Below are 26,583 nucleotides of genomic sequence, written 5' to 3'. Positions count from 1 at the left end.
ATGCAAACACTGTTTTTACAAAGAGGACTTGAGCATCCTTGGATTTTAGTATCCCAAGGGGGTCCTGGAACTAATCCTCTGCGGATACAGAGGGATGACTGTTGTTTATATCTTTGACAATCAATCATGTGTACCTTGTATCTTTTCCTATAAAGTTGTTCTTTGACTTGTTTGGAGCATCTTCTCAAATGGTATTTGTATTTACAACTATGCCCAGGTTAATGAGCTCCTAATATACTGAAAAGAGCCTGGTCTTTATTAAGTGGCTGTGTGGCCTTGGACAAATTCCCCAACTTCTCTGCACATTAACATCCTTCACTATGAAACTGAATCAGTAATACTCATCTTAGGGGCTAAGAGACTTAAATGGGGAAGCCTGCAGCATCTAAAGCATAGCACGCTGCCATTTCATCCACATCAAGACTGTTTTTAACCATAATTCAAAAAGAGTCATGTACCACAATGTTCATTGCAGCACTATTTACAATAGCCAGGACGTGGAAGCAACCTAAGTGTCCATCGATACATGAATGGATAAAGAAGATGTGGCACGTATATACAATGGAATATTACTCAGCCATAAAAAGAAACGAAACTGAGTTATTTGTAGTGAGATGGATGGACCTAGAGTCTGTCATACAGAGTGAAGTAGGTCAGAAAGAGAAAAACAAATACCATATGCTAACACACATATATGGAATCTAAAAAAAAAAAAATGATTCTTAAGAACCTAGGGGCAGGACAGGAATAAAGACGCAGACGTAGAGAATGGACTTGAGGACACGGGGAGGGGGAAGGGTAAGCTGGGACGAAGTGAGAGAGTGGCATGGACATATATACACTACCAAATGTCAAACAGATAGCTAGTGGGAAGCAGCCGCATAACACAGGGAGATCAGCTCGGTGCTTTGTGACCACCTAGAGGGGTGGGATAGGGAGGGTGGGAGGGAGGGAGACGCAAGAGGGAGGGGATATGGGGATATATGTATATATATAGCTGATTCACTTTGTTATACAGCAGAAACTAACACACCATTATAAAGCAATTATAATCCAATAAAGATGTTAAAAAAAAACCCTGTTTTTAAGGTCAAGGTTAACTGTTGGCAAATGGGAGAATCACTGCTTTTTTCTTTTACCCTTGCTTTCAGGTATACAGAGAAAAGTAACAAGTATAAAAGAAGAAACAACAGAATTTCCCTTTTTATGAGCAAATTGTGTCTAACACCTAACGTTTCTTTTTGTTTCCTGGCCTACTTTAATCACAGAGGATGTGTGATTAAAAAGAAGATCCTAAAAGGTTTCAGTTCAGACCAAACAGGCCCCTTGAGGTCAGTCAACTATCTCAACCAGGAGAGAGTTTCTTGGAGCACAGGTTGGTAGCTCCCCCCAGCCCCCCACTCCTGGCCCCAAGTCCTGCATCAGTGTGAGAGATGCGGGGGCGGGGTGTGCAGGGAGGGGGACTGGCTGAGCAGAGCAGTGGTCTTTGAACTCTTAACCCTGCACCAGACGGACAGGGGCCACTGCTCCCTCCCTTTCTCACGGGATGAAATGAAAACTCAGAAAATCCTGGTCCCTCCTGCATCACTTCACGAAGAGCAACTGCTCTCCTGGGGTTGAGCGGGCTTTCCAGACCCCTGACTCATGGACAGCCCTCAACAGCTTCCGTCATATCAACACACCACCTGAAGTCTCCTTAACATACTTCCACAAATCGACTCAGTTTTCACTTAGGTAGATTTATTCTAAGAGGAAATCTTCCATCAGCATGGCCTGCCCTTCCAGCCCAAACATCATCATGTAATTGCTCTCCCACTGGACGGTAGCGCCTGCCAGTGGCCAGCAAATACCCCGCCCTGGGGGCTGGGGCTGGATCAAGGCTGGGAGCCACGTGAATCATCCCCAGGAGCCCCCAGAGGCTTTGGGAAACACATCTTCTGTTGGAGTCCGGGGCTTGAGTTGGAATCCCCAGGACCACATGGTGTAAGAACCATCACATGCCGCCTCCCTCATGAGGATGCAGTGAGCCTCTGCCTGGACCATCCCTACAGACAGGAGGGAGTCTGGAAGTTTCATCAGCAACACTCATCATATCCTCCACCCACCTCTGCCTGCTAATCTCTTCTTTCTCCTCCAGAAGTTGCCTCCAGCCCACCTTATGGAGCTTGGCATGGCCTACTGCCCACACCCACCCACACACACATACACACACACTCAGTACCTCAAACACTTCCTTTTTCACCCTAATGGTACGGTATTTGCACCAGACTCACCAGAGGCAGACACGGTGTGCTTTTACCTTATTTAGTCATGCTAGATACTCAGTACTTATTTACTGGTTGAATGAACAAACAAATGAATCTACATCCAATTGGATTTTTTTAATGTTCTGGATTTTATTTCTTTTTCTTTTTCAGATTTTAAAAAAGGAGGGAAGGTTGGAGAGAGGGATATTGGAAATCGGACAGTCGAGGTAAAATAATCAACTACCTTCCAGCTACCTGTCACACCCCGTGGATTATTAACAAGGCAGGACCCTCCCGTGTATCTCCAATGAAAACCACACTAGGAATGGCAGAGGGCTGGCTCCGAGGGCGACAGTGAGTCTAACTGTTGACGTGTGCTTCTACAGTGTTGCATAGACAACCATAAATGGATTCGAGGTGATCTACCATTTAGGATGGGGCTACCGTTCCCTCCCACCCATGAGTACGATTCATTGAAAGCTGATTTAATTTCTACATGTAAACCGAAAAGCAAAGAGATAAAACAGAGCAAAAAGACTTCCAGGGAATATCAGACAGTATTTTGTCCACACAAAAGCCAACGTAGCATGTGAGCCTCTTAATAACAGATTTGATTCCGTCTCCACTACTAAGCACGTGATGCCTGCCAGCCCTGAAGATGGAAAGAAGAATAAATACCGCACCGACCTCGAGAAGCTCTCGGTCTAGGGCAGGATTTCTCCCTCTTGGCACTATTCACATTCGGGGCCGGATAGTTCTTTGTGGCGAGGGGCTGCCCCGTGCACTGTGGGGTGGTCCGCAGCATCCCTTGCCACAGATGCCGGAAGTACCCCACCCCCTTACTGGGACAACCAAAAATATCACCATTTGTCCCTGGGAGGCAAAATCACCCCAGTTTAAAACCACTGGCCTTTTGGGGGGTAAATAAATCACCCCAAGACGTGCCTCAAAGTGTGAGGCCAGCACCGACGGTAACCCAACTTGCTCTCTGGGGCAGGGATGTTGCGGACATCGGGGGACAGCTACACATGAGGACGCGAAGCTCCTTCTGTGCCTCTGAGCACCCGCTCCCCACCTCCACCCACCGTGGGCTCCAAGGGGACGGAGACCGTCTTGTGGAACAGACGAGCGGCTGTGACCAAGCAGTCACGTCTACCTTATAAAAGACCGCAGAGGGTAGACTTCCATATTCACTTCTCTGCATGGCACTTGACGCTCTACCAACCGAAGCAGGAAGTATAATCTAAGCGATAAGACACCTCAGGAAAACAAAAAAGAGCTGCCTCGGCACAATTCCTCTTGCACTGGGCCCACGGCGGTTGGCACGCGCGCTGCCCCCTTCAGGGGGAACGCCAGGTCCCCCACAGGCCCATTCCTCTGTGTAACTTAGAGTCTGCAGGAGGTTCTTGATATCTAGGCAGTGTGAGCCACAGAGGAAGCCAAAACGTCATTCATAAGCAACAACTGCCTATAAGCAAGGCACCTTGCTGACTAAAAGGAGATAAACCTAGAACTTTCTGTGGCTAGCATAACTGTCTCAGGATTACCTCTTGCCAATTTAACTGTACATTAAAACCTGAGAAACACCCTTCAGGAGGAGGGCGTGTAGAACCTACAGCCCAGCTTGCAGGTCGGGCCATAGAGAAGCCTTCAGTGGTCCAGGCCCCCCAACGCATCAGCCTGAACCCCTGGGTCCTCTCTCACTTAAGGGAAACACTAGCAAGGCCTTGGCAAACTCTCCTCCCATAAGATGGGTGACGCACGTTCACTGTCACGTGATCCGCTGAGGGAAGGCAACGAAGAGGATTTGAAAGCAAGGCAGAATTGCAGGGAACAGTTTTCAAGAGGTACATTGGACTCGCCTTTAAAGCACATGAAAAGCGGCAGAACTTCGACAATGATGCAGTTGGCCAAAAAGGGCGTATGCGTTTGTTCCTGAATATATTCAGGAACAAACGCATACGCCCTTTTTGGCCAACCAAACAAGCGGGCAAGGCAAATCAGCACTACAAAGAAGTCTCACTTCGCATCGGTCAAAGGGGCCTTCCTGGAAAAGTATAAAAACCAGAAATGCAGGACAGGCCATGGAGAAAAGAGAGCCTTGTTACGCTGATGGGCGGGATGTAAATTGCCAACAGCCACTCTGGAGAAGTGTATGGTGTTTCCTAAAACACCTAAAAAACAGAGCTACAGAGCATACGGCACTTCCACTCATGGGCATATATATTCGGAAAACCAAAAATCGACAGGACACAGGCACCCCAAAGTTTAGGGCTTCTCTGTTTACAAGGACCTCGCCTCGGGTACACGTTAAATATCCCAGGAAAGAGAAAAATGGATAAACAAGTTGTGGTACTTATGTACAGTGGAATATCACTCAGCCACGAAATCAACCAGGGTGATACGGCACCTGTCAAGGGAATACACAGAGGACCCTGCACCTCCCCTCATCCAGCGGGACTGTCATAAGCTCTGCACAGTGGCCCCGAGATGGCAGAAAGGCTGTTCTTCTAAGTACGAAGAGGAGCCCGCCGATGGTCTTCGCACAGGCTCGTTTCTCTGTGCAGAGGGCACCCCGTTCACTGGGTGCCTGGTGCCCTGCCCCCTGCCCGGCGCAATCAACCGAGTGGGAGTTGGGGTGACACCTGCCACACTCGCCTGGGTGGCCAGGGCGGAACACAGAGCTGCTTTCTCACTACTTTCTCACTGGTGAGAGCTAGAAACAGCTGCACCCCCTTCCCCGGGTCTCCAGAGAGAGGCCAGCCGACCGATGAGTTTTCCAGATGGATGAGATGAGCAGTGCCTCTAGGAACGTGACCTCAGGCACCTGCACCAGGGCCTCCGCTCTCCCCACGGAGGGGGCCAGCCCGGCCCAGCCCGGCTTCCTACAGGCTCAGGGGACCCCAGACTGGAGAACAGGTGCTGGCAGCCCCTCCAGCACTCCCCGCCCTGGCAGCAGCCTTGTGGGTGAAGAATAAGGTCAAATCCAATTGCCTCCTGCTGAACCAATCCACTGAAGGGGCCTCACTCTACCCAGCACCTTTCGGTCCAAAAAGTCCACGGGTGACAAGAGTCCTGACCACCCCTGTGAACCGGCTTCAAGAGATCAGCCAGTTAAACTGTGCGAGGTTACAGGTGTCAACTGTCTTCACTGAAGATGAGTGAGTGAGCAAAACCAGGGAACTGGACACGCAAAATACAGCCTAATTCCGTATGCAGAAGCCCTGAGACCGCATTCCAAAGCACCTGGACACAGGACTGTCCACGTGGCCTCAGACTCGGTGGTCTCAGTGCAGAGGGGCCCGGGCTCTCTTCGACCTTAGCTCTCTTTAGGTCATGTTTGCTGAGGAATAACTCAATTACAGTGAAATGCACCCCTCCTAGGTGTTACAGTTCTACCAAAATTTAGAATATGTCTACCATGCCCCCCAAAAATCCCTCATGCTGCTTTCTCAACCCACCCCCAACCCTGGCAACCACGGACCTGTTTTCTTCCCTATGGTTCTCCCTTTTCCAGGATGTCATACAAATGGAATCATACAGTATGTGCTTCTGAGTCTGGCTTCTTTCACTCAGCATGATGCCTTTTTACTGCTGAGTATATTTCATTGTGCACATGTGCCAGCGAAATGTGGGATGTGGAAGTCTGTTTATCCAACTTCCCAGGTGAAGGACAGGAAAGATTATTTTCCTTTTGGGGCTGTCGTGAATAGAGCTGCTGTGGACATTTGCATATAAGCCTTGGTGTGGGTGAATGTTTTCATTTCTCTTGGGTCAGTACAATCTGGGAGTGGAGTCACTGAGTGGGGTACAGTAAGGTAATGGTTAAAATTACAAGAAACGGACTTCCCTGGTGGCACAGTGGTTAAGAATCCGCCTGCCGGTGCAGGGGACATGGGTTCAAGCCCTGGTCCGGGAAGATCCCACATGCTGGGGAGCAACTAAGCCCGTGCGCCACAACTACTGAGCCTGCGCTCTAGAGCCCGTGAGCCACAACTACTGAAGCCCACGCACCTAGAGCCTGTGCTCCGCAACAAGAGAAGCCACCGCAATGAGAAGCCCGCACACTGCAACGAAGAGTAGACCCCGCTCGCCGCAACTAGAGAAAGCCCGCGCACAGCAACGAAGACCCAACGCAGCCAAAAATAAATAAATAAATAAATAAAAATAAAATTACAAGAAACTACTGAAGTGTTTTCCAAAGTGGCCGCACCATTTTGCCTTCCCACCAGCAAGGGATGAGAGTTCCAGTTACTCCTTGTCCTCATCAGCATCTTCCTATCAACAGTGTTTTCGAGTTTTGTGTTATATTGCTGTGTTTTACTGGGGTTTTTTTTTAAGCCACTCTGATCTCTGTGTAATGGTATCTCACTGTGGTCTTAATTTGCATTTCCTTAACGACTAATGATGTTGAACATCTCTTCATGGGCTGATGGGCCATCTGTAGCTCTTCTTTGGTCAAGTATCAGTTCAAGAATTTTTGCTCATTCATTCAATTGCTTTCCTGTCAAAGGGTTGTGAGAGTTCTACATGTATTCTGGATACAAGTCCTTTATCAGATAAGTGTTTTGAAAATATTTTCTTCTGGTTTGTTTTTTGTCTTTTAGTTTCTTAGCAGTGGTTTTTCAAAGAGCAGATGTTTTTAACTTTGATAAAATCCATTTTACCAACTTTTATAGTTTATGCTTTTTGTGTCTGAAGCAATCTTTGCCTGGCCCAAGGTCACAAAGATTTTCTGTGATGTTTTATTCTATAAAGTTTTCGGGATTTTTTGCTTTTACTTTAGGCCCATGACCCATTTTTGTTCATTGTTACACATGTTGTAAGGGATGGGTTGAGGCTTTGGGGTTTGATTATCCTTTCTCTGATGGGTTTCCTTGGCACTTTTGTTGAAAATCAATTGATCATTTACATGTGGGTCTACTCGTAGACGCTATTCTGTTCCACTGACCTGTATATCTGTCTTTCACCAATACCACGCTATCTTGATTACTGTTGTTTTAGAGTATACGTTCTAAAGTCAGGAGGTGTAAGTCTTCCAACTCTGCTCCTTTTCAAAACTGCTTTGGCGGGGCTTCCCTGGTGGCGTAGTGGTTGAGAATCTGCCTGCCAATGCAGGGGACACGGGTTCGAGCCCTGGTCTGGGAAGATCCCACATGCCGCGGAGCAACTAGGCCCGTGAGCCACAACTACTGAGCCTGCGCGTCTGGAGCCTGTGCTCCGCAACAAGAGAGGCCGTGATAGTAAGAGGCCCGCGCACCGCAATGAAGAGTGGCCCCCGCTCGCCACAACTAGAGAAGGCCCTCGCACAGAAATGAAGACCCAACACAGCCAAAAAAAATAAAACAAACTCATTAAAAAAAAAAAAAAAAAAAGTAAATGAATAAATAATGTCTTTAAAAAAAAAAAAACTGCTTTGGCTATTCTAGCTCTTTTGCCTTTATATATAAATTTTTGAATTATCTTGTCATTTTTTGAATTAGCTTATCATTATACAAAACATTTACGTTTCTACATTTTCATTTGATTTGTATTGAATCTCTAGATCAAACTGAGTTGGGTGCCTTACCTTTTTGAAAGTAAAAGAGTGGTTACCTTTCAGAGATATTATAAAAGGAAGACCAACCACTTCCTCCCAGGCCCACCCATGCAGAATGGCTTTGCCAAATGGCCTTGGCTCGAAGGGCTGAGTTGTGGAGTTCACATGTTCTGATGTGGAGGGGCACGTGTTGGGGGGAATAAGAAGGCAGTCTGCCTCTCCAACCTGCTACCTCAGACAGAAAGGAAAAGACACAAAAAGGAAAAGACCTGGAAATTAGGCCTGAGACCTACAACAGAAAGGAATATGGTTCCTGGACAAACTGTTGAAAAGGAGGTGACATCTAAGGGGCCACTGGAGGGTGAGTAGGAGTACACTAACGCAGAAGAGAGGAGGAAAGTTAATTCTTTAAAGGAAAATGCCAGAGCAAGGGGTAAAGGAGGCAGGAAGCTCAGGGCTGCAAAATGGGAGGAGACAGAGGTGGGGGATGAGGTCTGGAAGCCCATGCTAAGGGTCAGAATGCTGTTCTCTACGTATGGAAGCCCATGGAAACTCCTGAGTGGGAGGGGCATGATCAGATCTGTGTTTGAGAAAGATCCCCTTGGTGGCAGGAAAAAGATTCCCCTAGAGGCCATCTTGTGGAGGTGGCAACAGGTATGTGATGAGCAGGTCTGACTAGGGAAATGGCCAGGATCCTGGACGAGAAGGTCCCTAGAAAACAAAGCCACCAACTTGATACCAGACAAGAGATCAAAAGTGGATGGAGAATCAAAAAATGGGCAGAAGACCTAAATAGACATTTCTCCAAGAATACATACAGATGGCCAAAGGCACGTGAAAAGATGCTCAACATCGCTGATTAGTAGAGAAATGCAAATCAAAACTACAATAAGGTATCATTACCTCACACCAGTCAGAATGGCCATCAACGAAAAGTCTACAAATAATAAATGCTGGAGAGGGTGTGGAGAAAAGGGAACCCTCCCGCACTGTTGGTGGGAATGTAAATTGGTGCAGCCACTATGGAAAACAGTATGGAGGTTCCTCAAAAAACTAAAACTAGAGTTACCATATGATCCAACAATCCCACTCCTGGGCATATACCTAGAAAAGACAAAATCTCTAATTTGAAAAGATACATGCACCCCAATGTTCATAGCAGCACTATTTACAATAGGCTAGACATGGAAGCAACCTAGGTGTCCACTGACAGATGAATGGATAAAGAATATGTGGTGTGTATACTCAATGGAATATTACTTAATCATAAAAAAGAATGAAATAATGCCATTTGCACCAACATGGATGGATCTAAACATTATCATGCCAAATGAAGTAAATCAGACAGAGATGGGCAAATATATGATATCACTTATACGTGAAATCCAAAAAACTGATACGAATGAACTTATTTACAAAACAGAAACAGACTCACAGACATACAAAACAAATTTATGGTTCCCAAAGGGCAAAGGGGGTGGGGGAGGGCAAAGGGGGTAGGAGTTTGGGATTAGCAGATACAAACTACTATATATAAAATAGATAAACAACAGGAGCTACTGTATACCACAGGGAACTATATTCAATGTCTCGGAATAACCTATAATGGAAAAGAATCTGAACAAGAATATATATATATATATATATATTCTGGTGTATAGTCACTTTGCTGTACACAAGAAACTAACACAACATTGTAAATCAACCATACTTCAATTTTTAAACAGGGGTGGCGGAGGGGCTGGAGAGGCACATCCACGTACCCCTTAGTCCCCTGGACCCTGAAAAGCATCTACCACTCACCAGGCACATTCACAGCCCCATGCCAAGCTCTGCTGTACAACCTCGGCCCCCAAGGTCCTCACTAAGAGGATCTAACCCAGACACCCCGTGACCATTCATATTCTGCTCTTCGGAGGGCAAACTTTTGCATTAAGCTTATCTAAAAAACACAACCTTCCAAAAGATGGCTTTGCTTTTAAGATTATACCATTGGGATTGAATAAATTTCTTGGCAACCCTGCGTATAAATCTGGTTGGAACCTCACTGTGAAGTCGGAAAAACAGACAGATGGAACAGTCGGCCAGAGAACCCCAGTGACAGAAACAACTACTCCCTGGAAGGGGAAAAAAGGCCAGAATGGCATCTTTGTTTATTTTTACAGACTTTGGAGAACAACAGTCTCCACCAGCTGTCTCCACAAGATCAAACCAGCTCCAAATGGGAGTCGCTAGGTGTTTGAAATCAATGTCCAATAGGCCTGATGGCCCTGTTTCTTGTCTTTTCCTCCCTTTGTATCTTAAGATGACAATTTCATTTGCTCATTGATGCAGCCTGTCCATTCAATAAATATTCTGCTTCATCTAGGAACTTCAAACTCTGCTTCTAATCTAAACCAGAACACAAAAGTACACGACCCCTTCACTTCCTGCTGGGCCCTCTTGGGCTCGTTCAGGAACCAATACCTGAAGGCAGTCTCAGAATGACCTAAAATCAGGGGGTCTGCCTTTTCAGTGTAAGGCCACACCCACCTTAGTCCAGCTCAGGGCTGATCAAGCTGTCAACTCGCCCACTTCCCTGGACTAATCACATGCAAGCTCCCCCATTCTCCCTTCCCCTTGCCAACCCTCAGAGGACCTCAAAACCTTTTAGGGATTGGTATCTGTAGCTCCAATATTAGGTTTAGAGCACAGGCCTGAATGGGGTACTGATTCTATCCAAGAAACTGACAGAAAGAAATCAGTTGTGAGAATGATTTACCTTTAGCCTTCATCTAAAAGTCAAAACTCTGTGGTTTTCCATTTAACTATAACAAGCCAAATGGAAACTTCCCTTCCTTCCTCATTTACTTTTTTAAACTGAAGCGTAGTTGATTTACAACATCATGTTAGTTTCTGGTGCACAGCAAAGTGATGTGTGTGTGTGTGTGTGTGTGTGTGTGTGTGTGTCTGTGTATATATATATTCGTCTTCATGTTCTTTTCTATTATGGTTTACCACAGGATATTGAATATAGCTCCCTGTGCTATATAGTAGGACCGTGTTATTTATCTGTTTTATATATAGTAGTTTGTATCTGCTAATCCCAAACTCCTAATTTATTCCTCCCACACCCCCTTTTCCTTTTGGTAACCACAAGTCTGTTCTCTATGTCTGTGAGTCTGTTTCTGTTTTGTAAATAAGTTCATCTGTGTCATATTTTAGATTCCACGCACAAGTGAAATATCATATGGTATTTGCGTTTCTCTGACTTCACTTAGTACAATCGTCTTTAGGTCCATCCGTCCTTCCTCATTTATTAGGAAAGGACAACCGACAAAAACCAAAAAGGAAACAAAACAATTCTGTCAGGGGCCACTTTGCTGCTCTCACACCTTGCTTTCATGAGCCTTTCTTCGAAATATTGTCATAAGTGCCACGTGCAAAAACTCCCCGCTGTTGGGCTTCCCTAGTGGCGCAGTGGTTGAGAATCTGCCTGCCAATGCAGGGGACACGGGTTCGAGCCCTGGTCTGGGAAGATCCCACATGCCGCGGAGCAACTGGGCCCGTGAGCCACACCTACTGAGCCTGCGCGTCTGGAGCCTGTGCTCCGCAACAAGAGAGGCCGCGATAGTGAGAGGCCCACGCACCGCGATGAAGAGTGGCCCCCGCTCGCCGCAACTAGAGAAAGCCCTCGCACAGAAACGAAGACCCAACACAGCCAAAATAAATAAATAAATAAATAAATAATTAAAGGTGCTAATAATTTAAACAAACAAAAAAAACTCCCCGCTGTTGTTGCGTGTGAGCTCTCCACCGTATCGGAGAACGAGAGCCGGAGCTGAGCCGATCCCTCCTGAGCCCGGTTCATCCTGGCCCAGGGGTTCCCACCAGGAGGGAGCAGGCTTCCTCGGGCTGCTGCCCTGTGACAGGCAGGAAGAACATCTAAACTCTCTTTCAATCTTGTAGAAAAAAAAAAAAAAAACACCCACACAGTGGGGAACAATTTCCCCGCTGGGCGGGTAGTGGGGCCCCTAGAGCTGTTACCTGCAAAGGGAACTTCTGGGGGTTACCCAGCTGTCACCACCGTGTGGATTCCACCCGAAAACCTCAAGCCACACAGCGGGGAATGAACATCAAGAGACAATTTTCCACTCTGTGAAAAATGACTTGACTTTACAAAAATAAATTAAAATGCCATGACAATAAATGAAATGTGTGCAGGACTTGCTGTCAAACACATGGTCGGTCACGGTAGATGCTCTTCCTTGCTTGGTACATCTATACGTTTGGAATATGACTACGTCATTCTCCACTTCCTGGCCCCTCAGCCCCCTATCCTACAGCATGTCACACACACACACACACACACACACACACACACACACAGAGAGGCACGCACGCACTCCTGTATCACACGCATAGGTCTGGAGTAACAGGTGTAGCAGGGTTTAGAGGCTGAACCATCATGTCTGGGGCAGGAGTGGGGATGGCTGGGGTGTGCGTGTGTTGGTGAGGAGCTGGGGGTAGGGGTCGGGCCGGGGACTGGTCTTGACCCTGAGCACTGTACACTGTAGTTCACTGTAACAAGGGAGATTTGATAGCTGAGGCACCAACGCAGATGCACCAAAACAAAACCGGGCATCCTTCAAGCCGTAAGCTCCTTTCTTGCCGCACAAGAGCCCCTCTCGCTCCAGGAAGCTCTGCCCCACATGTCTGTAGCAGCCTGAGAGGTGCTGCCTGCTAGCAGCGTTACCGGATTTTATAGGCTCCTTCCCCTCCTCCCACACTCATGTCCTTTAAGGCCACCGAGTCTGTCCCTCTTCATAGGTGAGCCCATCCTCCCAATACTGGCCTCTTGGAACCACATTCGCCTCTTTCCTCCCCTTCATCTCACCCCCACCTACTGAAGGAGTCTGCTGGGATTTCTCCACCACCTCGCTTGGCCCCAGCCCTGCTGTTAGAATTCTGGAAACAGACCTGGTGATTAGAACCAAAAGTCCCGAACTGTGTTTCCAAAAACATCCCTATCCACACAAGAAAGACCCAGGAAAACCTCAATCCTGTCATCTGGGCTCTGGGCAAACGTGACAAGGGAATTGGAAACCATTTCTCAATAGCAACCGTGAGCTTTTGAAGTGACCAAGAACTACAGAGACACAGATACAACCCCATTTAAAAAGTAATCAACAGGAAAATAGTACAGCAGCTCCTCAAAAGTCTACAAATAAAATTACCATGTGATCCGCCAATTCCACCCAAAAGAATTGAAGGCAAAGTTTCAAAGAGATATTTGTACGCCCGTGTTCACAGCAGCATTATTAACAATAACCAAAAGACAGAAACAACCCAAATGTCCATCGACAGGTGAATGGATAAAGAAAAAGTTACGTATGGAGTGGAATAGTATACAGCCTTAAAAAAGGAAGGGAATTCTGACACATGCTACGTGAATGAACCCTGAGGATATTCTGCTAAGTGAAATAAGCCAGCCACAGAAGAACAAATACCATATGATTCCACTTCCATGAGGTTCCTCGAGTCATCAAATTCAGAGACACAGAAAGTAGAATGGTGGTTGCCGGGGGCTTGGGATGGTGGTGTCAGTGTTCAGCGGGTGCAGACTTTCAGTCTGGGAGGATGAAAAAGTTCTGGAGATGGATGGTGGTGATGGTTGCACAACAATGTGAATGTGCTTAATGCCACGGAGCTGTACACTCCCTAATCCTTTTTAAGGGTTCAAATGGTAAATTTTATTTTTTAGATCATTTTTAATCTAAAAAAAATGACACAAATGAACTTATTTACAAAACAGAAATAGACTCACAAACATAGAAAACAAACTATGGTTACCAAAAGGAGGGAGGGGGGACATGAATTAGGAGTTTGGGATTAACATATACACACTACAATATATAAAATAGGAAAACAATGTCCTACTGTATAGCACAGGGAACTATACTCAGTATCTTATAATAACCTACAATGGAAAAGAACCTGAAAATAAATATATATATATATGTATTGATATAACTGAGTCAATTTGCTGTACACTTGAAACTAACACAACATTGTAAATTAAGTATATGCCAACAAATAAATAAATAAATAATATGGTAAATTTTTGTTAGGTATAATTTACCAAAAAACAGCAATCGACAAAAGGATACAATTCATCTAAATAAGCTAGTAGGATTTTTAAAGAGGGGACACAACCAGAAACCCACTGCCTTCATCCTCCTCCTCCTATGTGAGGACAGAGGTCTGTGACAGGGCCAGGCAGCAGGAGGGACAGAAGAGCCACCACCAGGCAACACGGTGACCTGCAGGTGTCTGAGAGGAAAGGCCGATTCCTCCTGCGCCCGCTGACCCCGGAGACAGGACAAAGGCCATGGGGCAAGGGGCAGGTGGTGTGGCCCTGACCTGCAAATGTCTCCTCAGTGACACCGTACCAAGTGTCACCCATTCCTGCAGACTGGAGGATTCTTCCTCACCACACTTGATAGCTGCTGTTGTGCTTCCTGGAATTTTTAAGTCAGAATCCCCTCTGTTTCAGAAATAATTTTTGCAAAACACAACCTCTGGGGACTTCCCTGGTGGTCCAGTGGTTAAGACTTCACCTTCCAATGCAGGGGGTGCAGGTTTGATCCCTGGTCAGGGAGCTAAGATCCCACATGCCTCGGGGCCAAAAAACCAAAAACATAAAACAGAAGCAATATTGCAACAAAGTCAATAAAGACTTTAACAAATGGTCCACATCAAAAAAACAAAAAAAACACAACCTCTGATAAGGCCTCCGTTATTTTAAGATGTTGGTACCTGGACAGGTCAAACGCTCCTCACAACCTCTCCCTATCTTGGCTTGCATCAATCGGATGTGGAAATTGGACATTTACACTTTGTTCGAGGCCCAGCCAAGCCAAAAAAAAAAAAAAAAAAAAAAGTCTCTGGGTCATCCCTGAGTTACAGCAATCACTTTCTAATCATTCTCTCCGCTCCTAAAGACTTCAGGCTCCTGGCAGGGGCACATGGATGCTGTGAGCAGCCTCTTGTGAATATGGGCTTCGCTGGGCCACCGCTCACTCCCGGGGCCCCAGCCCCTGAGGCATATGGTAAAGGCACTCGGAACTGGCAAAGGAAGCTCAGTAGATACCTTCACTTTCCTCCTCCTCCACCTCACTACTTCCCTTTGTAACTTATTTAGATTTGTCTTGGCTTTTTGCTGCATTTATGCAAATATCCATGACTCCCTGCTCTGAACCTAACAGCCCAGAGCTAAGACAGGAGATAGGACAGCCTGGAGGCAAACTTCCCTGGAAACACAGCCCAGGGGCAGCTCCCTTTGCCAGGACATCTCCCGTGAGAGCACAGCAGTGGCCTGGCCAGGAGGAGCGCGGGGCTAGGCTCCTTGGATAAAGCCTGGACCCAGAAGGCAGATGCTCCCGTAGACAGACAACTGCTAGCCTTTCTGCTTGCCTGCCATCCAGCCTGGGCAGGGCCTTTGTTTTGAGGGGTGGGTTCCACGTTTAGGGTTGCGACCGAACTCCTAGGGCTACAGACGGAAGGCTGAGGCAGCCAGGATCCACCCCACCCCTCCACAGCCTCCCCATACGCTGCCTCTCCTCCAAATACATGTCAAACAGTCATTGAAAGGCTATGTGTTCTCAGGGACCTGTATTCTCAGCCTGCCCAGGCATCTCCCTGAGCCAGCTGGACCTGTGTCCCACTCTCGCACTTTAGTGGGATGAGGATGGTTTAAGGGCTGCTGCCTCTAAGAAGCCTCCTTTGATTGGCTGACCTCCTCCTATGAGAACTGCATCTGTCCTGTCTTCTTCATACATACCCCTTGTGTACCCCCAACTAGTGAGTGCCTTGTAGCAAGGACAGTCTTAAATTTCCTTTCACAAGTGCTCTAAATAAATACTCCAACATTCAGCTGGGCTCTATGGCAGAGTGCATTTCCAAATATGGCCAAACAAAGCTCTGCCACCTCTCATGTTCTTGTTACAATGTGACCGACACTCCTTCGGCTGAGTGGGGGGTTCTCTACTCCCTCCCTCTGAACACAAGTTGGGGCTCGCGACTATGCCAACCAATAGAACAAGGTGGAAGTGATGCTCTGTGAGGCTGGGCCACAGAACGGAGACAGCTTCCACGTGGTTCTCTCTTTCCAGGACACTCACTCAGAGAAAGCCAACCACCATGCTGTGAGGAAGCTCAAAAGAGCCCATGTGGAGAGGAACAGAGGCTGCCGCCCCAGCCACGAGCCAGCCTCACCCACCAGACACAAGAGCAAGTGAGCCTTCCGATGACTCGCTCCCCAGCCCTTGAGTCCCCCAGCACAGGCTCCAGACCCTGTGAAGCAGAGACAAGCCATCTTCACTGCCCTTTCCAGACCCCTGACCCACACACTGCACGAGCATGATAAATGGTCGTCCAGTGACAGTAGGCAGATAGGAACTGGGGCAGAATCCATAAATGTGGCCACAGGATGAGCAGCTCCAAAGCTCCGCCCTCTCTGAAATGGACGTTCGTTTACCACCCGAACATCCTTCTTTCCCTTCATCACAACGGAGCTCCTGCCCTTGGCTCCTGTAGGGCCATGGCTCAGGGTGCCTACCTTTCTACTCAGCCTCCTAAACCTCCATCTACCAACCACATTTCCTCAGCGAGGCGGCTGCTCTGGGGAAAGAGGAACAAAGGGGACTGTTGTTTACAATCCAAGTGAAGTGCTTTCTTCCATGGAGCGCCCACCACCTCCATGGGGCTGTGATAGGGAAGAAGAAATCTGACCCCATACTGAATCTGTTTCTTTTACTTTAACCTTTGTATTCTATTGCTCTTGCTACAAGTTAATCACTAAAAGAATGTTGCCTATAGCCTGGAATATACAAGGTAGCCCATTCTCAAGGCTCTGACCTTTAAAGGTATAACACTTTCCCATTCACATAGAGATAAAAAGTTGCAGAACAGAGAATAACATTTGTCTTGTTGGAGGTTTATAGGAACATTGTGCCCCGACCTACACGGACAGCTGCAAGAACAAAGGATTCCAGCATCAAGAAGTCTGCACCAACCAGCCACACCCCCTTCCCTTTTAGCATGAAAGAAGCCTGAATGGATCTTTGGGACACTAGTCCATCTTCAGAGTCTGCTGGCTTTCTGAATAAAGTCGCTAAGCCAAGCCCTTGCTTGGCTTTCTGGCCTCGTTTCTCATGCAGGACATCCCTGTTTCCACTTCTCACCTTTGGACAGAGTCCACTCCCAGAAATCACGTCGGGTCCCTGCTCTAGAGCATTACATTTTTGACTTTAAAAGAGATGGGCGGGGCTTCCCTGTTGGCACAGTGGTTAAGAATCCGCCTGCCAATGCAGGGGACACAGGTTCGAGCCCTGGTCTGGGAAGATCCCACATGCCGCAGGGCAACTAAGCCCGTGCGCCACAACTACTGAGCTCATGTGCCACAACTACTACTGAAGCCCACGCGCCTAGAGCCCGTGCTCCACAACAAGAGAAGCCATCGCGATGAGGAGCCCATGCACCGCAACGAAGAGTAGCCCCCGCTCGCCGCAACCAGAGAAAGCCCGCGCGCAGCAACGAAGACCCAACACAGCCAAAAATAAATAAACAGATAAATTAAAAAAAAAAAAAAGAAATGGGCTATCTACCACAACTTTTACGTAAAAATCTTATTCCTCCAAAGACTGATTAACTCTCACCAATCAAGCAACTAGAACAATTTCATCTACTTGCTATCACACTGACATCACAGATAGAGCAGCTACCAAAATTAAGCTCAAAAACTTGTAGACTCAAGCAAACCAAAAGCCATAAATCAGTAAGGATACTCCTTAAAAGAAAAAATGTAACTTTACCTGTGGCTGTAGCGAATGGCTATCATCAACCCAAGGTGCAATTAAAAAGAGAGAGGAGGGGCTTCCCTGGTGGCGCAGTGGTTGAGAATCTGCCTGCCAATGCAGGGGACACGGGTTCGAGCCCTGGTCTGGGAAGATCCCACATGCCACGGAGCAACTGGGCCCGTGAGCCACAATTACTGAGCCTGCGCGTCTGGAGCCTGTGCTCCGCAACAAGAGAGGCCGCGATGGTGAGAGGCCCGCGCACCGCGATGAAGAGTGGTCCCCACTTGCCACAACTAGAGAAAGCCCTCGCACAGAAACGAAGACCCAACACAGCCATAAATAAATAAATAAATAAATAAACGTGAATTTCTTTAAAAAAAAAAAAAAAGAGAGAGGAATACATATTAAATAATATCAAGCATATGCTGAATTCACAAGAAAACTGACTTAACATGCCAATTTTTTTTTAAACATTTCTTAAAACACCTTCCTGGTAATGCGTCCTAAATAACACTTTTTTAAAAAATAACACGTTTTAATGATCAATCTTTAGTTTCAACTTCACTCTTAAAGGATAATGGTATTTTGAAAAGGTCTTAAACAGGGTACAATATTCCATTGTGGATTAGACAGAAGGTGTCTCTCATCAGGAAAGACTTCCAAAACAGGTCTCTTTTTTGCCTTTTTAAAAATGCTTTCGGGGCTTCCCTGGTGGTGCAGTGGTTAGGAGTCCGCCTGCCAATGCAGGGGACACGGGTTCAAGCCCTGGTCCGGGAAGATCCCACATGCTGTGTAACAGCTAAGCCCGTTCACCACAGCTACTGAGCCTGCGCTCTAGAGCCCACGAGCCACAACTACTGAGCCCGCGTGCTACAACTACTGAAGCCTGTGCACCTAGAGCCCGTGCTCTGCAACAAGAGAAGCCACCGCAATGAGAAGCCCATGCACCGCAACGAAGAGTAGCCCCCGCTCGCCACAACTAGAGAAAGCCTGCATGCAGCAACGAAGACCCAACGCAGCCAAAAAAAAAAAAAATGCTTTAATGTTTATTTTTTATTTTTTATTGAGGTGTAATTGCCAAATAAAAGGGTATCTATTTAAAGTGATGACATATACACATACATTGCAAAATGGTTAACACACATTATCACATTAATTAACACACTCATCGCCTCACAGAGTTACCTTTTATTTCTTTTTTGGTGAGAACACTTAAGATCTGCTCTCTTAGCCACTTTCAACTATGCAATACAGCGTTGTTAACTACAGTCACCATGCTGTACATTAGACCCTCAGAACTTATTCTTCTTAGCCCTGGAAGTTTGTGCCCTTTGACCAACATCTCCCCACCTACCCCCACCCTGCAGCCCCTGGCAACCACCATTCTACTCTGTCTCCATGAGCAAAACAGGGCTCTTTCAGCTCTGAGACAAAGCTGTGAAAAGATGGGATTGCAGAGCGGATCTGATTCTGAGGTTTGCATTAGGAGAACATGGCCACGCCCAGGTCCTGGGAGCGACCCTCTCACTACCTCCACCCCAGGGGGACTGACCACTTGGGCCAGAGCCTCCCTGAGGGGATCAGCACAGACTTCACCCTGATCCTGTCAGCTCAAGGCCAGCAAGGCAGCTCCGAGGACTGCAAGGAAATCGCACCTGTGATATACACGTGACATCAAGAGAAAGAGTACACGACTGTCGCGCACGGCCACAAGCAGAGCCCGAGGTGACACTGCGATTTCCTCCTTACCCTGTAGGGGTGTCAGGGAAACCTCTCAAGCACAACTAGGGGTTGGACCATATGGCCTGGGCCTCGGCTGGTTCACGCAAGGCCAGTGGTGGATTACATGAGAGCCACGTTCAACTGCTAACCATAGGGGTGTCAGCAAGTGATTTAAACTCTCAGAGCCTCAGTGTTCACAACTGTAAAATGGGCAAAGTAATTATGTTCTCACCAGATTAACATAAGGATGAAACAATTTTTCTATCTATGTGTTTGTGTGTATGCCCACGTGTGCACATACTGCCTGATGGATAGGAAAAAAACTCTATAAATAATCACTACCACTATTTATAGGCAACACCCCATTGATGAAAATGTCACACTCCAAAATTTAATTTTTAATTGTTTTTAAGTTTAATTTTTGCAACTTTGCAAGTATTTCATCCTGTAAAACACAGTGGTCAGCCCTAATCATGCCTATGTAAGTCTCACTAACCCGCTTGTGCCTGAATTATGGCATGACTAGTTTAAGAATCTCAATTGCAGTTAAAAACCGAAGCAACATCTAAAATATCATTTCTGGGCCAATAGTCCACCTAAGTAGCACCTTAACACCCCCAAACACGTCACTGCCCATTCCCTTGATGTCAGCTCCCATAGAAGTGAGGGTGGGGAGGTGATATTTGTGGCACCCTGCTGGGTGCTGCAAGATGACAGGAGGGTCCCTGGGGCAGTGGGAGGGTCGATGGGGTAAGCAAGAGCCAAGGGGAGGAAGAGTTAGGAGAAATCTTTGTGATAAGAAAGCCCAATTCTTCTAACCAGCTCAGGATACTTCAGAATCCCACAGCTAGTGTGGGAATAGCTCCAGAATCATTCGGCTGGGTGTCACCACTGCATGCACCTGAAGTATGGAATCAGCGATGGTGAGATGAGGCTTCATTTTACCGAAAGCATATGTAAAAGTGAAGGCATGAAATATATAACAGGTTGATTTCATAACCCCCTCGCCTGAATGCATTCAATTATCTATTTCAGCTCAGCCAGGAGTACATTTTCTCTGAGACTTCAGCAAACAGAAGAGGAAGATGCCTCAGGGACCATCAGGAATTTAAAGAAAAAGGAGGAAATTACTGGGGGAATGAAATAAAAGTAGAAACTGCAGCCTAAAAAGGTCAGAATGAGCAATTTACCAATTTCACAGGCTGGGTAACTTCACATTTCCTGGGGTTAAAAAGTTCTGGCTTACAGTTAGGCTAATTATAAGATAATTTTACTGCCTGAATATTTTGATAAGCTTTGGAGTACTGTTTAACTGGTGGCTTTCCACAGTTGAAAGATAAGCCCTTGCTGGAGTAGGGAGAGGAAATGGGTCTGGGGAAGGACAAGAATAAGAAAAAAAAAGCAGAAAAAGTTGTTACATGGCAGCTGTGCTGGTTAAAAGGGGCTAGGAGATAAATCCTTCACAGAAGCAAATTTGAATTAAGCATTTTTATTAGTCTTTTCTTGGCTTCTGAATCAAATATGTTTTACAGTCATTTTTAAAAGGACACCTTTGTTAAGGAAGAGAGTGTGAACCTTGGGATGGTACAGACCAGCCACAGAATCCCACAGGTCTCCAAAGATGCGCTAGGGAACAGGATGATTGGCACCTGTACAAAGACCCCAGAGCTATGTGGGAACCCACTGATGGGACGGATGGGAACAGGTCATTGTACGGTCCTTCTGGAAATCTGGCTTAAACGCCACATAGAATGCACTGGATCTGATTAGGCAGCCCTGAGAAGGTACTGGCACAGCGTAGAAAGTTACTGCGGGCCTCGCCATGAAACCCCACATTGGAACAGGTAAACGAGGCCAGTGAGCTGTGTGGGGAGCCTCCTTATAGCTCCTCCTCCTCCTCCATCCTACATATTATCTGACCCTAGAGAAGGCAGGGGAGGCAGAAACTTCTCTGAGGTTTCTGCCCCATAGAAAATGCCACATCAAGGTAACTGGGCCGTCTGCTGAGAGATGGGCCAGAGTTGCTTTCCTCCCTCGGCCTTAGGGACGTCCATCAGCCAGCCAGGCCCCTGTGAGCCCTCACCCTGGCCAAGACGCATCAGCATCTCCGAAATTCTTCGAGCAAGTCTCACCACTGTGCACACATTCACACCCGACTCACTCATATGTGTGTGCACATAGGCACACATGTGCACACTCGTGTGTGCGTGCACACGCTTACACACAGAGGCACATCCACACACATGTATGCATGCACAGGTATGTGTGCATTCCTATTCATGCATGCATGTGCACATATAAATAAGCACGTGTTCCTGGGTGCACACGTGCACGCACATGCTTATACAATACTCGCATGCACCAGCACATATGCACATAGACGTACGGATACACATTCCTACAGCCATGTGTATATGCATTCACCCATGTGCATAGAGACACTCTGGCATTTGGAGAGGCCCATTGAGCCTCTTGAGACAAAGGGGGGCCTCAGACAATTGACCCTTTTGTTGCTGGTCTCAGCAGGGGCCCTGGGGAGAGAGAGGAGGGAGGCCCGGGGGTTGGCCCCCTGACCCCGGCCCAGCCCGGGCTGAGGCCCAGGGACACGGAGGTCAGCGGAGTTTTGTGCAGACACCCTCCATCGAGAACACCCCCCCGGGACATACTGTAAGTATTGCCAGAGAGCACTTAACAAACTCCCATTCAGAGTACTTCTTTCGAGATTCCCACAATTTGTTAATAACAAAATTCAATCACATTTTAATGGCCAGGAAAGAGTAATTTAACTTTTTTTTTTTTTCCAAAATCTCCACCAACTACAAAAAACCTTTTTCCTGCTGCTTCGGCCTGAAAATGCTCCTTTTTTGGAACAGCTGACCGAGGCAGCTGTTTCATATCAAGTCTAGGGGTTTTCTATATGACCCAGGGAGCTCAGACAACTGGCAGGCCTTCCTGCATTAAAGGGTAATCTGAGAATAATTTGCCATAAAACACCCAGAAGTGGGCCAGCTGTAGCCGGATACACCCTATAAAGCACCACGTGGATTGCGCAGACCTTGTAAAATAATCATAATTTTAGAAAACACATTTTTAAAATCCATCTTTTGAAAAAACTTTAAAGGAAAGAAGTGGCTGGCACTGTCTTAGAAGGCAGTAGGGAACGTCCTTACAGGTGCACGGACTGTCACCAAGCGCCTCTTCCCTAAGGCCCGCTGGCCCAAGGGTCCCTGTGTTGCTGGGAATCTGCTGTGCTTCGTGTTTACGATGAGCTGTCACACACACAAGGCTGCCAGCGGCAGGTGAGGAGGAGAAGTCCAGTAAGGGCCAGCCTCCAAGTCATCAAGCTGGTGAGTGGCGCTCCAAGTGTGAGTCCAGAACTTTCTAGACCAGAGGTGGTTTGCTGGCCGGGGCTGTGACCAGAAGTTGGGGTCAGCCACCAACCAGCCACAGCCCTGGCACCAGTGCTCCCCGTTCCTCCAAAAAAAAGCTGGACATCAGGGGTTTTATTATGAAAACTCCCATGTTTGAAACTGATTTGACTATTTTTCAAAAACTACGGGAGCCAAACAAAACACGTCAGTGGAATTTGGCCAGGGGGCCACAGGTCTGCAACCTCGCTTTACACCTTTCCATGTTGCCAAGGCTCTCCTCGGGTTTTCCAGGCTTCCAATCTTGAATTAATGAGTTTGTGACAAATTTGGGGAAAGTCTTCATGTTAGGTGTGACTCTTCCCTCCCTTTCCTATACTTCGGTGGTGCTTTTTTTATAGTTGTTGTTTTTTTTTTTTTTTTTTTAATTTCAAGGGTCCAAAGATTTATAACATCACAAAATAAACTCACAGAGAAAGGTTGTTGTTTATTTTCCTCCTGTATTTTTTAAACGATTTCCTCCCCTTTTCTGGGAAATATGGGAAAGGAGCGTGAAGGGGAGAAGAAGGGCCATGACGTGGACAGAATCCCACACAAACAGAGCCACAGTGTGCTGGTCCAAGGATGGGAGGCAGGGAGAAAGTGATCCAACGAACGCATCCTATTAACCCCTTCTCTGGCTCTCCTTCCAACACTGTCCTCTCCTCCCAATAGCCAGGGCCCCCGTGCTCCCGCAAGCAGCACCTTCCAGAGCTGGTCTTCCTGCAGGTAACACCCCAGACTTCCTGCCCCTCCGTGCGTGACTCTGAAACCCTGCCACACACGCCACAACCCACTAGTCCTCAGCAGTGGACGTCCGTCTAGGGCTCTCTTAGGCACTCGCTACTTCCTCTGAAAAATTAACTATGCTGGACCAGCCGATGCTTATGGTCAGTCGCAGGGAGCTCTGTGGTCCAGTCTCCCGCTTCTTCTTGCCTGTTTCCTCACGTTACCTATTTCGTGGGGTTGTTTTAGGCAGATTAACTTAGACTTCTGGGATGAGGAGGAGCAGTCACAGCATCTCCTGCAAACTTGTGAGCAATGCAAGTTCTCAGGCCCTGACCCAGACCTACTGAATCGGAAGCTCTGGTGGGGGAGTGGAGTGCGGGGCAGGTAGCCAGCCCTCCAGGGGTCAAGTTTAGGAAGCGCTGAAAGAGATGATGTACGGAAAGAACTTAGCAAAAGGCTTGGCACAGGTGAATTCTTAGTAACTATGACGACAACGACGATGATGTAACATTGACAATGTTACAGTTCATAATAAAACTATTTTCATTTTATGTCCTCTTAATGTCATGTCAATGTCCTACACTCAACTGCAGGGATTATCATCGCTGTGAGCTCAGCCAGCTAGTAGGCCTGGGGTGATGTTTGGGGCGATGAGGCCTCCTGGGGCTCACAGGTGATTACCCACTCTGCAGGGAGAATTGTCCGCACCCGGCTGAGACCCACTGTGTGCTGTCCACAAACAAGTACAGGGCCGGCTTCGTGGAGGCCAAGGGCAAAGTCTCAACAGGCTGCAGCCCTGCCCTCCCCCCGCTGTGCTTCTCTCTCTCATTCCCATCAAAAGAGGGAGGAGACGGAAAGAAAGGCAGGAGGAAGAAACAACAACAACATATTTCTCATTATTGAGTTTATTTCGTGATGTTATCCTTCCTTGGGCCCTTAAAATTAAATTTAAAAAAAAACTGAAAAAGCTAAAGAAAAAGTCACACTTAAGTTTAGGAAAAGAAGGGCATATGTATAATATGTAAACTCTTTCCAGATTTGTCAGAAACCTAGTAATTCAAATCTGAAACTTTCAGAACCTGATGTAAAACTTGCTAAATCAATGGAAATTAACATTGAACAAACACTGAAACCTAGGCGGTGGTTGTTTAACCAACCTAAGAAAACAAGTTGCTTTTAAGTCTCTAAGCCCCAAGTAACTGAAAAGGTAAGACCCGTGATACTGCCGTTCTTCCTCGCAGTTCCTGGGAACCTGAGCCAGGCACCACCTTTTTGGAGTAAAAGTTAAACAGCTCTGCTCGGAAAGCTTGGAGATGAGTTTTCACAAGGACTTGCTTTGTCCCCCAATTCACACAAATTAAAAACATCTGTGAGTCTGGAGTTGCTGCCCGTTCCCCCACCCCCCCAAGCAACAGCACCTGGGCCCCCTTCTGCCAGGCATCTCCCAGGGACCAAGCCCCATGAGCCATGGGTCAAGGGACCACCCCCTGCCCTGCTCTCAACCTCGGTACCATCCTCTGCAGAGAAACAACAGTAACTGCAGCCCCTCCCCAGGAGACAGGGGGAGGGACACTCTCAGGGCCGAGCAGTGACGAGGACTCCAGGAGGCCAGCTATCATCCTTGTCATTGTCATTAAGTGGCCGTGGTCTGTCCACCTGTGTCACAGCAGAGTGAACTCATGGGCGTACATCAGGGCCCGGTTACTCACCTTTGTGTGGCCGGTACCCAGAGCTGGATAAACAGGGCTGCCAGAGAGCTTCATGAACCACTGCATTCACTCCAGGGAGAACTCAGCTTGTATTCACTGAATTCACTTACAGCCTGTAAGGGTCAGAGGAGCTGACCGTATTTTTTTAAGTTTTAGGTTTCCAACAAAATAACAGTAGATTTTGGTTTCTTGGCTTCTCTTGATATGAATGGTTGGGTATTCGATAATATGAAGAAACCGCACACTCTTTTCGTAGAAAACCTAATTTGCACCGGCGTGACGATGGACGTGGATTCTGTGTGCAGCCTACATCACAGAACAACTAACCCAGAAAACTCTGGAACTTGCAGTGGCAAACACTACTTAAGTGAAAGCTTGATTATAAGTCAGAGTTGGCCGGGGGAGAAGGAAGAGGCTGAAGAGAAGAAAAGGAAATGTACGCGGACTGAAGGGGACAAATGGGTGACACCCTCACATGCAGTCAATAACAAGAGTATTTTAGGGCATTTCTATGGTGGATTTTGCCCTGTTCAATACAAGAAAATGAAAGGCCGTTCATAGCCTGTCACTGCAGCTTAGCGACCCCAAAACCGCTCGTTGACCCACTCTGACCCCCAGATCCTCATCGGAGTCAAGAGTAAAACTCCCAGGAAAGGAAATCCCTTTTTAATGTAAGACACAAAAATACTTTTAAAGAACCTGTTTCAAAGAAAGAATACCAGTTTTCTTCCTTCTAGCTCTTACCTACTTTCTCCTCTAATCAAATTCTTACCAGAAAGAAATTCACAAAAACATAAACAGACAAACAAAAATCCCTCCTCCCAGGTATGTGGGACATGGGCTAAAATGAGGCCCTCCAGAAAACATGACAGCAGCTGTTAAAAAGACCGCAGTAAAAAGAATTTAAAAAATAATTTTAAAAAAGAGTGCAGTAGATCCACTGTTGAAAAAGAGACAATATATTTTTAAGTAAACGCTTAATTATGAGATAATTGTATTAATAGATTCACATGCAGGTATCTGAAATTATATAGAGAAATAATGGAGAGAAGCCCCATGTATCCTTTGCCCAGTTTCCTCCAAGATGTCACCCCCAGTGACATCTTGCAAAATTACCATGCAGTATCAGTGAGGGTATTGACAACAATACAGTCCAGCTACAGAACGTTTCTGTCACCTTGCGTTGCCCTTTTATAAATGCATCCATTTTCCTCCCACACTTATCCCTGTTTAGCCCCTGGCAACCATCAGTCTGTTCTCCAGTCCTGTAATTTTGCCTTTTCGAGAATGTAATATAAATGGAAGCCTACAGTATGTAACCTTTGGGGATTAGAGCTTTTCATTCAGCGTCATTCTCTGGAGATTGATCCAGTTGGCTGCATGTACCAATAG

General features: G+C 46.8%; 1 protein-coding gene across 1 annotated transcript in view; it reads right to left on the bottom strand.

Moving 5' to 3' along the window:
- Positions 1–26,583, bottom strand: part of ACOXL (acyl-CoA oxidase like) — a 360,904-nt gene that overhangs the window by 242,349 nt on the left and 91,972 nt on the right. Inside the window, 1 exon segment of the mRNA XM_057558364.1 lies at positions 17,640–17,674. Within this exon segment, the coding sequence (XP_057414347.1) occupies positions 17,640–17,674 (35 nt within the window).

Source organism: Balaenoptera acutorostrata, chromosome 12 (assembly GCF_949987535.1).
Source record: "Balaenoptera acutorostrata chromosome 12, mBalAcu1.1, whole genome shotgun sequence".
Classification (NCBI taxonomy): domain Eukaryota; kingdom Metazoa; phylum Chordata; class Mammalia; order Artiodactyla; family Balaenopteridae; genus Balaenoptera; species Balaenoptera acutorostrata.
The sequence above is the reverse complement of the archived record's forward strand: the minus strand, read 5'-3'. Positions and strand labels throughout refer to the sequence as shown.